Here is a 14524-nt window from a genome sequence, read left to right on the forward strand (position 1 = left end):
ACGGCACATGGGACAGAAATGGCAAAAATGACAGCACATGGGACAGAAATGGCAAAAATGACAGCACATGGGGCAGAAATGGCAAAAATGACGGCACAAATGGCAAATAAATTCGTGACACAGAGGGCAGAAATGACAGATGAATTGGGGGTAATGGGGGAACAGTTGGGTGCACGGATTGATTTAATGAGGGATGAATTGGGAGAAAAGATGGAGAAAATGAAAACTGAGATGCAGGAGTGTGTGGATGTTCAATTGGGGGAAATACAAAGTAAATTCGAGGATAGATTGGAGGAAACAAAGGTAGAAATTACATTGGAGGGGGAAAATATACGAAAAAAATTGGTAGATAAAATTGATGCAATGAACATTCGGGTTGATAAAGTGGATGAAGGCCTGGAACGTCATCGTGCCTGTGTGGATGCTCGTATGCAGCTGCAAGTAGAAGAGTGGGGAGAGCTGAGGAAGCAAGGGATGAATTTGGCGGAGGAGGTAAAAGGATTGGAGGCTCGTTTGGACGAACAAGATAAAATTATGAGCCAAGATGAAGACTTGGATAAAGGCCTGGTAGAGCCGTCTTTTGTAACTAGAGTGTCCGGGTTGGTTGAGGAGCAGCTATAAACTCGCGACGGAGCCTTGGAGGAGGTTGTGCGGGCCCAGAAGATCCTGCGGGAAGAGGTGAATCGGTCCATTCAACGTTTGGAACAGGAGGCAAAATTGACCCATGAGACCCTCACCACAAAACATTTTTGGCCACAGTGGGCTCCGAAATTGGATACGCAGCCACAAGGGTGTTTGATCCCTGGGCTGGATTCGGACAAGGGAGAAACTGGGAAGCAGGCCACCGGAAAAGTGATCCCCCTGGTAAATTTTGACGGGTCAGGGAGCGTTGAAGCTTTTCTGACGCAATTTGAGTGCATTTCCCGACTAAACGGGTGGAATGAGCGGGAACGTACAGGGAATTTGGTGGCAACGTTGCGGGGACCAGCCGCAGATGTGTTAAACGTGATCGCGGAGGGGATGTTGACCAGCTCCCACATTTGCGAGGCGTTGAGCCGTCGGTTTGGGTTCGCAGCGAACTGTGATCTGGTGCGGGCCCAGCTCCAGCACCGCAGATTAAAGCTGGGTGAAACAGTGCAGGAGCTGGCACAGGACATTTACCAATCAGTCAGGATCGCATATCGGGACCTTACAGTGGAGGCATGGGACAGACTGGCACTAGAGAAATTTCTAGCTGCTCTTCCTGACCCTGAGGTCCGAGCACTAGTGGAGTTACAGGATCCACCCACCGTTCACCGAGCGGCTGAGTGCGCAGCCAGGCTGGCCTCGTGGAGTCGGCCGGGTCGGGTGCCAGAGAGGCCATCGGTGACGATCCGACAGGCGGAGATTCGGGATCAGGGAGGGGGGCTGGGAGAAATTGGCATTACCCAAATGCTTCAGAGGATGAATCCTCCTGCTGAACCGCCAGGTCTATCCGAGGTGCCCTTTCATAGGTCGAGTCCGGAGATCACTGTCGGGGGTCAGGGAGACTAGTTCGGGCTGAGCATATAGGGCCATGCTCGGCTGATGAGATTGTGGCGAAGTGCCTCCTTTGGTGAAAATAGTGAATTGTGGGAAAATTGGCATGGGTTTGTAAGTTCTGCTGGGTTTTAGAGTGACAATAGGGACAGTGGGTAATTGGTAACAAAGCGGGCACGAGTGGCTGTCTAATGGCTGGTGCGTGGATCGGGTGAGAAGTGCTGTGTGAGTTGTTTCAAGTTAAGAAGTGAAATGTATGGTGCACAGATTGATTTTTTATTGGACATGGTGTGGTAACAGGGAAGGTCATGGTCGGTGAAGTGTTAGAAATGCAGGTGTCACATGTAAGGCCGATGGGGTGGGGGAGTCATGTGGGTTTTGTGGGTGGGGATGATGTGCTTGTCCGCAGGGATTGCTGAAGCTCACGGTGAGCGGGAATTGCGACCCCCTTCAAGGAGATTCACCCCTGGTGGCTAATGGTGACAGTGTCTGGAGGCAACTGGGAGAGGGTCTGGTTGGTCGACCAAGGCGGGTAGGACCTTGGCGACCCAGGAAGGCCAGAGGAGCCAGTGAGACCCCTTCCAGTGTGTTGTACGGGGTTAGAGCTGATGGCTACCAGGGGGGTGGGAATCAAAGGGAGCGGGGTGGAGAAACGTCTGGGTTGGACTAAAGCTTACCTTTGGGCATGGTTGCACCTGAGATGCCCCCATCATCTTGTGGTAACCCACCCCACGGCCATGACGGGATTCAGCCTGCATCATTAAAATGGGGACCATGACCGAGAAATGTGATGATGACCATGGTGTGAGTGTTGTGAAGATGTGTGAGTCCCACTCGATCCCGCACAACTTGACATGTGCAGCAAGGGCATGATGTCCGCATAATTTTGGGGTCAAGCAAATTTGAAAATTGGCTCCCCAGGTAACGCTGGGTCTATGAGCATCCACTGGGGGACGCGGTCACGTCTAAATATCCCGTAAATCGTGTCGTTAAGGCTTGGAGTAGGAATGTAAAGTATAAGTGTTGTGTTTTTGTGGAACCTTTTGTTTCCCCTCCCCAGATCACTGGAAGAGTGTTGGACAAGAGCGATGATCCAGAGGATGGAGTGCAACTTCGCTCAGTGCTCTCATGTGATAAAATAAAAAAATAAAAAAATGAATGATTGTTTAGGCGAGATAAGGCCATAAGGGGGTAGTACATTAAGCAGGATAGTTAAGTTAGCTGCGGCTCGCTGCCCATTGCCCCTCCTACTTTATTTCATCAGGTTAAATAGGTGTGAGTCAGTAAGTGTTAAGGCTGGTACGGTAGCGCCTGTGATATACCTTGCAGGAGCTGCGGTACCAGAGGAGGGGGCAGTGTTACGTCTGGGGGGGGGGTATGCATTCAAAGGGTAATTAGGATGTTTAATTAGGTATGCCATGCTGTTCGAGTTGTACCAGGATCTCGATGTAATAAGTAGCAATTCAGTGGTGATAAGTCATCTAGTAAATGTTCATTTCGTCAAGGGGGAAATGATAATTGTCATGTAATTAGATAGGGAGACGGGTTAGGGTAAGTGTGTCTGCGTAAACCCTTTTAGTATTCCCTGGAGGCTTGCTGTGACGTAACAGGACAGTGCTGCGGATGGCTCCGCCCCTTGATCACGATTGGCGGAAGGCGACGGCGGAGGGCCAATAAAACGGCTCGATTGGAAGTGACGAGGACTCGAGGATAAAAAGGTTCTGTTCGGGGAAAAGAGGTGGAAGAAGAAGATTGATTAAAAAAAAAAACCGTCTTGTCGAGGCTGTGGGTCTCGGGGCGTGCTCTCTGATTGCGCTGGTTCGTTCCTCGATTTGTCGTGTCTCGTGGCCTCGCTGTGCCTCGTTCCTCATCTCGGTTGGCTCTGGGGTTCTGCTGGCTTGGAGTACGAGGCCGAACAGCGGGCGGACTTGCCTCCCTCTCCTGCTCGCATCTTGGCGCCAGAACTGGCTCCCTGGTGGCTGTGAGCGGACTTGGGCCGACACCAGGAGGTCGACAGCACCACGGTGTCTCCTGCCCCTGACGAGCGCAACGCCAGCTTGTCCGGCGCCAATTCAGGGACTGTTGCGTCTACACCACGGGCCAGCCTGACCACCAGGACCAGCTACGTTTTGTGTGTGTGTGTGTGGGTGTGTGTGTGTGTACCTGGCGCCTTAGAGGGTTTGAGATTTGTATATCCATTGGAATTGTTTGTGTTTTCCCCACGCCCGAACCCACACCACCATCCCGTCGAATCGCCCCAGATCCCTCCTCTTGCCGAGTCTTATTATTATTTCTGGTTAGAGAAATAAACATTATTAACTCAGTGAAAAGCGACTCGTGCCACCTTCTTCGTCCCGTTTGCTGTGGAGTGATTAAAACCGCCATCTTTGGGTTATAAAAAATAAACCGCCTCCATCGTTTCGGCTCATTCTACATTGGCGGGACTGTTCAAGTCCCGTGGACGTCACAATATATATGTATAAAATATATATATAAATATATATATATATATATATATATATATATATGTTGTTATATATTGTATTAGATTGGGGCGGTTGGGATTAAACATTTTTAAAGACAAAGAAGTCGCTTCCAACCAAAAGTAAAAAACTCGATAAACTCCACTAATTTGAGCAAAAACGCGAGAGCAGGCCTGGTCTCAGGCAACATTTCACCGGCTTCATCAGGCACAATAGACATTGTGCGTATATATATATATATATATATACAAATAACCAATACACACAAACACATACACGTAGGTGGTTGCTGAGATACCTGTGAAGGATCCATTCCACCTTCTGAAACCTGCATATGGAGTTAACAACCAAACACATTTCAAAGAGAAATTGGATAAAATATCATGATGGGTAACAATTAAGTGTTCAGAGCAAGAGTATTACAAACACACTATTAAAACATCCCATGGGTGATAATATCCCCTTGATATATGAAAACAGTTTGTGATTGAAAGGGAAATAAAATTTCAAAAAAGATTGTGACTTTAAGTACTTTTTGTATTTGCAAACTTTGAACTTTTTACTCAAGACAAAGAAACGATACTTTTACTCAAGACAGCTGTTGAGGATTTCTGAAGAGCTATGTGGGGAGTTCAAAAGGTTAAACGAACAAGATACTTACAAAAGTCCGAGAGGGAGCAACAAGTTTTAGTTTTAAACGTATAAGCATATATAATTGGTAAACAATATGTTGTTCTTGCTTATTTATCAAATTGTTGTATAAATCAAATAAAAAGTTTCTTGGAGTATTACAAACACACTATTAAAACATTCCATGGGTGATAATATCCCCTTGATATATGAAAACAGTTTGTGATTGAAAGGGAAATAAAATTTCAAAAAAGATTGTGACTTTAAGTACTTTTTGTATTTGCAAACTTTGAACTTTTTACTCAAGACAAAGAATTTCTGTCCTGAGAACTTGTATTTCTGTCCTGAGAACTTCTTTCACATCCCATTCAAATACAAACACACGTGTCATGACCCTCACAAAATAGCTCCTGAGATCTGGCAAGAATCATCGATTTCTGTTAAGGAAACAATTTTTAACATTACCGAATAACACATGGTTCGATAGGTGGGCAATGGGACAGGCAAATCATCAACAGGTTGAAGGGAAATGAAAGAGTCATAGATAAGCTGAGAGTTGACATCAAGTGCTGATGAGCTGTCATTTGGATAAATTGGATGGAAGAGCGACATTGAACAGACACAGAGATAATTCCACATAAGGGAGTGAAAAGGGAATAAAACAGAGTGTAGGTGAGCACACAGCTTGGATTTGGGAGGGAGTGGAGTGGGTATGCTGAGACAAGGAATATGTTCTTCATTGAATAGTTTGACCCTGTGTATCAGGAGATGGGAAAAGAGAACAGTAGCCGTGCGACCCAAAAGGAAACCGACTAGATTGCAAACTATTCGCAACAAGAAGGCTTGAACTCGAACGCATCCAGAAGTACAAGGTGAGATGTTTTAAGCTTCCATCCATGGTCAAGAGCTACATTGCATCTCACTGTGACTCAAAACAAAGCTCTTTCTTGGCATATGCTGTTCGATAGATTATTCCGATTAAAACAATGTGCCCTTTGATGGATTACTGCGATTTATCTTTGTCGGCCGGTTTGGAGATATGGACATTCTGAGACAGGTCATAACTTATGGTGAGATAAATATGACCGCAGCTCCACCAGAAATTGACCACAAAGAAAGATAAAATAATTTGCCAAGTGATCTTTCTGTCATGATAAAGAATGGGTGGCGTGCTGATCGAGGTTTGTTTGTTTGTCTATCGTCCTCACGTCATAAGGCGCGCAAGGCTATCCAGGCAGTTTCATTGGCTACAATCCTGGATGGATCGCCACTCTGACTGAGAATTATGAACAAGCAGGGCAATAATTATGAATTTTGGGTTCAGGGTGCCAGGGATAGCTCACCTACTCTTCGTGAAAGACACTGTGGGATCTTTAACCCTTTGAACCCTGAGCTCCTTGGACTTTCGGCTCCCCCACCGTGTGTTCCCTGGAGAAAAATCTGGCTGCTCGGGTATATGGAGGTTTGAATAACGGCTGGTTCAACGGCTGGTTAAACGGCTGCTCGGGTTCAAAGGGCTAATATCGAGCAACTACTGCCCGTTCAACGTCCATCTGAGGGACGGTGCACACATTGATGAATCGCCCTGCCTGAGAAACACTGAGATGACAGTTTATAGCTGGGCTGAGGTTCGAACCTTACACCGAGATGTGGCTATCAGGATAATCTAAACTCAAAGTTTAGAGATATGCACTCTCATTTGGGAGTGTGCATATGTATGGGATACTCTGCGCAGCATGATCTCGGTTTAAGGTGATGTTATATTAGGTTTATGAGTTGTTGTTTTTCAGGTCGTGAAAAGTAAGGTAACAGTGATCCATTGCAAATATGAGCATCTTGTTTGGCACAGAGTGACCCCATATATTCGATGCTGAGTAAAGGAGAATTTTTCAACAGGATGCTACCTGAATGGATACCAGCTTCCAGGAGGAAATCACCCAGCAAGATATAAAGATGACTCTGTATGGCATTGGGAGAAAAGCAATCCAGGGAGCAAAAGGGCAAAAGTTGAACCGATGGGTCCACCATGACAAAAGCAGAACGATGGGTCGATTGATCAGAGAGTTGTGCAGTCCTCTTTAATCGACGGTCATTAAACCTTTGAAGGCCAGTCATGTGATTCAAAATGTACAAATTTTTATTTTAAAATGCATTCCATATGAAAGGGTGTCTTTAGATTTAAAATTAATAAATGAAGACAATAGTGCTTCAACAAATAGTCCAATAATATAAATAAATAAATGATAATTGTACTTACTTGCTTCCCCTGATTGCAGCTTCTGTGACAATTGCATTTACCATCTCTGTTGTGAGAACATCGAGTGCGCTGGTGATGAACTTTGTCTTCCTGTGTCGTGGACATCCTGGGGTTGAGTGGTACAACATGAAGCACACATCACCGAAAATCGAATTGCCATAAGTGTATGTTGTTCCATCCGTCATATGATTGTTTAAGATCATTCATAATTAATTCACATATTCGCTGCTAATACAAGCAACACTTCAACTAAAGAACGTTTTGGACGTTTCCAAAAGGTGTGATTTTGCAGCATTCAACATCACACCTCGAGGGCACGCCTAGACTGCAATGCTCTCAGGGCCCCACATCTGGTTAAAGTCAAATAATTTGATGAGGCACCACAATGAATGTTAAAGAGAGCAATTTAGAACGAGGCCTGTTCAAGCACACGCCATGGGTGCAATTCTCAAAGGTCATGGCACCAAGAAAAAAAAAACGCAGCTTTGCCAGAGCTGCCATGTGACATGCGTTACACCTGTCCGTCTCTGGCAGAAATGGCGTCGCTTTCTTGTGGAATTTCTTAACATCCCACTGGAACGCAGCTACAAAAAGGCAATCTTTAAGTTGGTCGAACCAGGTGCGCTCTTGAAGCGAAGAATTTGCAGCATGGGGCTATCCACGCACTAAGCTTTCACAGCAACGTCTCGGTGGTTAAGCAAGCTGAGAGACCAATCGACAAAGCTGCTTTTGCGATTTGATCTGCCTCCCTTCCTTGCAACCCTTCCAAAAGCTCCACTGCCCTCACCCACAAGGCCTTGTTTGCTCAGGTGTGCGCCGTTCACGAGGAGTCTTGCCTCACTGCTTCCCTACTCAAGTCGTATCCTGCCCTCCCATACCTCCTGCCCTTTCTCGTTAGCGATACTTACTCCCCCTTTGTGCGGATGACCTCAGTGGCCGGAGGTTCAACGAAAGCGAGGTGCATTTCACACGAGACTTGCAGAGTCGACTCGGTGGATTAGTTCACTTGCAGGGCTGACTTCACTTGCTCGGCTGATGTGCCATTTTCATCAAAACATCTCAATGCTATTCTGCTTTAAATTTGAGCTCCGAAGGTAGTGGTAAGCTTTGCTTTGCAAGAGATTATCTCGAAGCACAGCTTCCTCATGGTGTCAGGCGTTGGATGAAGTTGGAAGAGGAGTTAGAAAGAAGAACGAAAGAACGGTCTAATCTGTTAACTAAAAAGGCAAAAGGGAAAATACAAACATTTTGTGATTGTGCGAATCGAGCTTTTGTTCAAAAACGTACAAACATTTGACGCATCCGCGCTCACGAAAATGCTTTACTTAATGTCATTCTTAATTATTTTCAAACTTTTTTTTTTCAAAAATTGGAATTTTTATTTCTTTTACATGTTTGTTCTTTTCTTTGTTTACTCCTGAATGATGAACTCTGCAAGTTCACCAATATTTTTGGTTGTTCCAGCAGCAGTAGCAGCAGCAGCAGCAGCAGCAGCAGCAGCAGCAGCATGTGACCATGAGGAATGCACAACCCGCATTCACATTTGATAGTCAGTTAAGCAGCAATAATAAACACACGAGACCAATTAGCAGGTAAGCCCGAGCCAAGAGAAACATTTCACAACACAAGGTGTTTGTGTGTGACATGTTTATCAAAGCTCAGGATAAAAAAAGAAAGCACGATGCGCACGCACACACACGCACGCACGAGGTGTGCCTTCCTTGCTTGCGTGTTAAACCGTTGCGGAGGATAAAATAAAAAGTGTCTGTGAAGGCAAGAATGAATTTCCTGAAAATTACATTCAACGTGTTATGCAATAAACGACACAGAATAATTCGGTTTCCAAGTCCAACCTGTACCTATACAAGAATCCCCCGCACAGCACAACTTCAAGGAGTTTATTTCCTTGAGACGCTTGCCTGGAATCCACAAAATCATCGCAACTCTCAAAATGTAAAACTTCTACTCTTAAAGCTGTTGAAAAACAAAGCTGATGTAACTGTGTTATCATCCCAGGAGAAGGGAAGTTAACAAGCTCTCAGGGACAGTCTGATCTCGTTGTTTAGTTTCCATTTCTGCAGATCAGCAAATGCACAATTTTTTCCCCAGGCTTTCATTCAAGAGGCACTTGCAAGCTCTCAAATCCATGGCATAGAACATACTGGGATGATGGTCCTTCTCGTGCCAACTTCAACATGCCTCCGCCAGAAAGTTAATATCAAGATGTTAAAATTTTGGAAGAAAAAGGGGGAAAAAAACGACTTGGAAGATAAGGGGAGGGGATGGGAGGGTACCGAGTGGTGAAATAACCATGAATCGAACAGTTCTGCTAATGACTCTGCCAAACTTTTCAAACTGACTTCTGATGAAAGTATAGCAAATTATTTATTTTTAACCATTACTTCTGTTAATTTTTGCTTTAAAAAAACATGTAGTGAACTCTTCTTGTTTCAAGTATTTGCCTCTGAGTTGTTTAGCCTGGATTCAAACCTCAGCTCAGATATAAACTGCCATCTTTGGGTTTCACAGGCAGGGCGATTCATCTATGTGTGTGCCGTCTCTCGGATGGATGATAAACTGGACATCACATCTGCTGGCATTAGTTGGTGGACGTTAAAGATACCATGGTTTCCTTCATGAAGAGTAGGCGAGCTATCGCCGGCATCATGGCAAAATTCAAAATTCTTGCTCTTGCCTACACTTCGTCAAACGTCGCTCCGGATTTTGAAAGACTTGGGCCAAACTTTCCCCGGCTGACCCCATGATAACTGTAGCCATTAAAGAAAGTGGGAATAACTGCAGCCTTTAAAGAACAACAACATCTTGATTCATAAATAAACCCGATCTCGAGTACCCTTCATGGTGCTTTCTTCTCTCGCTAATTGCATGCCACCCCGGGTCAGGAATCTGTGGAAGGAGACGTGTAGGCAGCGCCACGTGGCGTGGTGCACAGGGGTAGCTGTAACCTCAGCCAAAAGGCCTTCAAAATGGCCTCCGAGGGATATAACTTATCTGATCTAAAACCAACAATGGTACAACCTCTATCCAGAGCTGGGCCATCTGGAAGTGCTGCTATTGGAAATGGATCGTTGAGGGGAGGTGGGGTGAGGGGGTAGGGTAGTGGGAGCGATGCTCGAGCAAGGGAATAACATTGTGCTGTTTGTGCAACAACAACAAAAAAAAACCTTCACAATCAACAACTTAACAACTTATGTCGATGATAAATGCTCCAATGCCATTTGCTTACATCTTGAAATCCTGAAACAATATTATCAATCTTGACATTTTACAACCCTCTAAATTTTTCCTGTTGTTGTCTTTGTCACAATAACTCTTTCATCAGATTAATAAAAAGAAGAGGTTCTCTTTTTGTAAGGGTGCTAAGTACTGTATCGGTGGAAAATACCCCCACCATGTCACAAGAGCAGCTCGTCCAATCAAAAAAAACCTGAATGAGCATGCTATGTTCTTCAGCTTTAATTAAAACATTCTGCAGTCGTTGTGTCGGAAGCAAGCAGGTGCCACCTTGTGGTGCACCGGTGAGAGTAGAGAAAGGCTTGCATAAGATGGCGTCCAAAATGATGGTTTTTCTCTTTGCAAGTTGCTAGGCAGTGACTCTTGGTGCCCCATATCACATCAACTTTCAAGATTATGCAGCATAACTGTCCGGTGATTTTTCTTTTTTTGGACACAGTGACCAAAAGTTGCGTATCAAAACACCAAAATGGTCGGATAATGCTGTTTGTCGAGGCGAAGAGTCTGACTGATGGAACGACCTTTTAGAGCTTCGTTCGGGACAAGGTAAGCGACATGCCGAAACACAACTCTTCACTTTCGCAGAATTTGAAGAGAAATGCGGCGTGCTTGGACCGATGAGGCCTTGCTTAAACATCGGTATGCACACCAGAAAGGGTTGAAGCACTTTGAACTGCAATAAATCACAGGCAGGCAACTCGACGAGAAAAGGCAAAAGAGCAACTGGGAAAACGACGACCATTTAGCGGATGATGGAGTGAGACCCAGACCGTTAACCTCTGCAGGATCCAGGTTTCGCAAGTTTAAACACAAAATGATAAGCTCTGTTGATCTGAATTTCCTGATGAAGGGTGTAACTGTGTTTCAATGTACATCCTGGAGTCACGCACTGCAACATCTGGTTTTCAAATGTTAGGCCCATTTCCACTTAAATGGGGTTGTAATCAACAGAACATTTGGCTTTTGGGGGTTCAGAAAAAAAACACACAACAATCATGAAGTGCCATTGCATGGAGAAAAAAAAATTATGATTTAGTGAGCTCTGTCAAGCTCTGGTCTTATTGATCCCACATTTGTTGAAGGGGCATTTAATTCAGCTTGGCATCTTGTCAAACCTCAAAAAGACTTATCACTCCGTTAATGGAACAAGGGCTGAAACATGGGCGTGCAATACTTCACGGAGGATCAAGCGACTCTCCATACTGCAAGAATTTTCTGAAACGTCCTCCAAGAAACTTTTGATCTCAGGTTTCGAGGCAAGTACTAATTTGGAATGATATGGCCCGCTTGAAGCCTCGACTTATACACAGGTGAAATTTGAGGAGCCAAGTCTGAATACAAAGACCACAACATCTCATGGAATTGAGGGTGGATGTTGTGGAGTAATTTTGCTGAAATTGTACAACTCAACGGATGAGCATTTGTGTTGCAGAGCAGTGAATAGATTAAGTTAATGTCGTGTGGATGAGGCACTGGCATGATAGACTCATTAACCTAAATCTCAGGAGAGGGGGGAGGGGTAAGAGGGCAAGAAACTTGATGAATTGAGAGGATAATCTTTATGACCTTGTAAAGAAAGGGGATTACTAAACTACATGCATTTTATAACATTAAATATATGGAGGCAACGGTTAGTAGGGCGAAGGATTGAGGAGTTGCAGTTGAGGAATGATAAGACAAACAAGAGGGCTGGAGGTGCAAGCATCACAGAAAGGATTAGCGAGACTGACGAGGTTGCGGTGGTTTGGACACGTGTTGAGGAAAAGGATGAAGAGCCAATCAAGAAAGCATGGAAAGAGCCAATTAGAGGGAAAAGATCAAGATAACGACAGAAATTAAGGTGGAGGCAGGTATTGGAAAGATTTGAAGAGCGTGGGATTGAGATTGGAAGATGCGGAGGACATAGGGGAATGGAGAAAGTGGGTCCGAGTCGCCGACCCTTAACTGTTGCGATTAAGGCGCAGAGAAGAAGTAGTTAGTGGAGGTTAAAAGAAACATGGTAGCTCCCGAAATACCAGAATCAAGATTCGAACGGAGCAAACAATTGAAAATTGAGGTCGATATTTTGGAAGAAAACGCTACAAAAATAAAATGCTAATATATTGATAATCGCCATTTACACATATGGAAACCTCCTCCCTCCACACGGATCATACTATCCACGCATCTGTCCAAACTTCCCTCCCCTTTCCAGCCATGCACAAAGTTCACCACAAGCAAGTTAGTGCTGTATGTTTAGTGCTCTGTTTGCTCAGCTATCAAGTGCATTTTCACAAGTGATATTGATTAGAAGAGACGTTACGCAAGCTTTTGGTCATTTTGGCAAAACGTCGTAAGTGTAATTCAGCGATGACAAATGTACGTGCATCACCTTTTTTCGGCGGGAATTCTAGCTTGGAGGAGTTCGGTCATCGTCCGACCGAAGGTATAGCATTGCACCCTGCCTTCTCAGTCGTGCACATGTTGCTTCATTTGACACCTATATAGATATCCCCCTAAAGCTGACTGCAGTTGTTCATTTACATTTTTCCCCAGGCCTTTAAAAATCTATTAAAATTGGTATGGATATTAAATGATGCAATAAAGAGAGGAAGCAGAATCTGAAACATCACCTGAAAATTCACCCATTCTACAACATACAAATGTAAACTGCAAATTGTGCAACAAATACAGTCATTGCTCAGCAAAGCGTGTCCACAGTCCAGAAAAGTAGAGAGTGTTGTGCACATTAAAAATAGTTGTTTTAGTTGTAAAAAGAACAAGGACCTGATACTCCAGGTCCCACGCCTTTTGGATGGTGTGAGGAAGAGACCTGTGTAATACGAAAGGTAAATCTTGAACGGTTTTTGAAATATCGTGTACACAAGCCAAGTTACCGAGATGGTTGCCATGGAAACATAATTCAGCCAATCACAGCCGTGATCTAATCAGGTTGAGATAATGTCATGAGGGATAGATATCTGCAATATGAAAGCTGAATGTTTCACGGTTTTTGAAATATCATGAACACAAAAGTACATGGACGGATGATCGGTCGGTCGGACAGAGCTCATTTTAATGTCCTCCGTCTCCGACTTTGTCGGAAGGACGGCAGACATAAAGTTATGACTTTCACCTTGAAGCATCCATTGGACTGTACCTACTGATTGTTAATTACAAAAATTATTATTATTTTAATTTTTTTTAATGTCTGTGTATAGGTAATGGCAATTTGAAAACATAACTTTGAAAGAATGATTAGAAAACAAATTTAGGAGTTAGTGTTACTTGATATATATGCCAAATTTAAAGTTTTATTGTTGTATTTGTTAAGATATCGATGTCACTTGAACAATAACCAGTGCAGACAGTTTTCATTAACTAAAACAAGAAGTTCAGTAAAGCTCCTGGAGTATTAGGATTTTAAAAGTTATTAGTTGGAGTTGAAAATGACCAACCACTTTCCGAGCCAGGATAAATTATGCCGGTAGCGATTTTGGTAGGATTTCTGATTTGAGAGATCCACACTGCCTTGCAAAGCATTGTGTCCTCTCCTAATGAAGGAGGCCAGGAGACGAGAGAGGATGCGGGGTGAGGAGTGCAGGGAAACAGATGCAACCAACACAACACCTATCCCAAAGTCCTCCATCCAAAAGACGCAAAACCACCACAACAAATGAAAGATGTTTTCTTTTTTAAGCATGTTGAACATTATTAGCAAAAGTTGTCCTGCTTGGTTTTACCATCGGAGGTTTATAATGTCAGGACCCTGTGTTAAAATCCCAGACACAATGTTGCTATGTCCTTGTCTGCTAATGTCTGAATAATTTGTAATATAAGCACAAGTTTCTCCATCAGCTATAAACAATGAAAAAAAACACAAGATAGCACAATTCATGCAAATAATTCAAATAAATATCTTTGCCAAATTCAAGCCAAACTAGATCCATAATTATACCATTGTGATTACATGACATCCCATTAGTCAGAATAATGATGCTATTTTCGATGTTGTTTTGATGTCATTGGAAATATGCATTGTGCCTCGTCCTTTAAAGTCATCCAAACAAGAGGGTAGTAACCGGACGGACGCCTGCTATTCATCCCAGAGCAACACGCCTCCTCTACCCCTGCGGTCTGCTGGATGTATTGCCCCATGTGTGCTACCGGCTCTTGTTGAGTTAATGATGAACAGGTTTCTGGCTAATGTCAAGGCCGATCACTCCCTTAACCACCTCCCTGGCTTGAAACGTCTTCCACGTGTTAGTTCTGGCAATCATTCATGCGAGAAATGGCAATTTCAAGCGAAATAGTGAAGACTTTATGGATGCTGGTTGTACAGCAGGAAAGCAAGTGAATGGTTTGGGTGGAATTAACCTGTAAACTGTAAAATATCGAGTTA

The 14524-nt window shown here is 44.0% G+C and overlaps 1 protein-coding gene across 2 annotated transcripts in view; it reads right to left on the reverse strand.

Moving 5' to 3' along the window:
• The window catches only part of LOC147012305 (SPARC-related modular calcium-binding protein 1-like), a 214155-nt gene that overhangs the window by 53966 nt on the left and 145665 nt on the right, over window positions 1-14524 (reverse strand). For both annotated transcript variants that reach the window (XM_085856294.1, XM_085856293.1), the window contains exon 12: window positions 6889-6994. In XM_085856294.1, the coding sequence (XP_085712420.1) occupies window positions 6889-6994 (106 nt within the window). The remainder of the gene's footprint in view (window positions 1-6888; window positions 6995-14524) is intronic.

The sequence above is a fragment of the Eptatretus burgeri genome, chromosome 15 (assembly GCF_056783735.1).
Source record: "Eptatretus burgeri isolate ZD-2024b chromosome 15, Ebu_testis_v1, whole genome shotgun sequence".
Classification (NCBI taxonomy): Eukaryota; Metazoa; Chordata; class Myxini; order Myxiniformes; family Myxinidae; genus Eptatretus; species Eptatretus burgeri.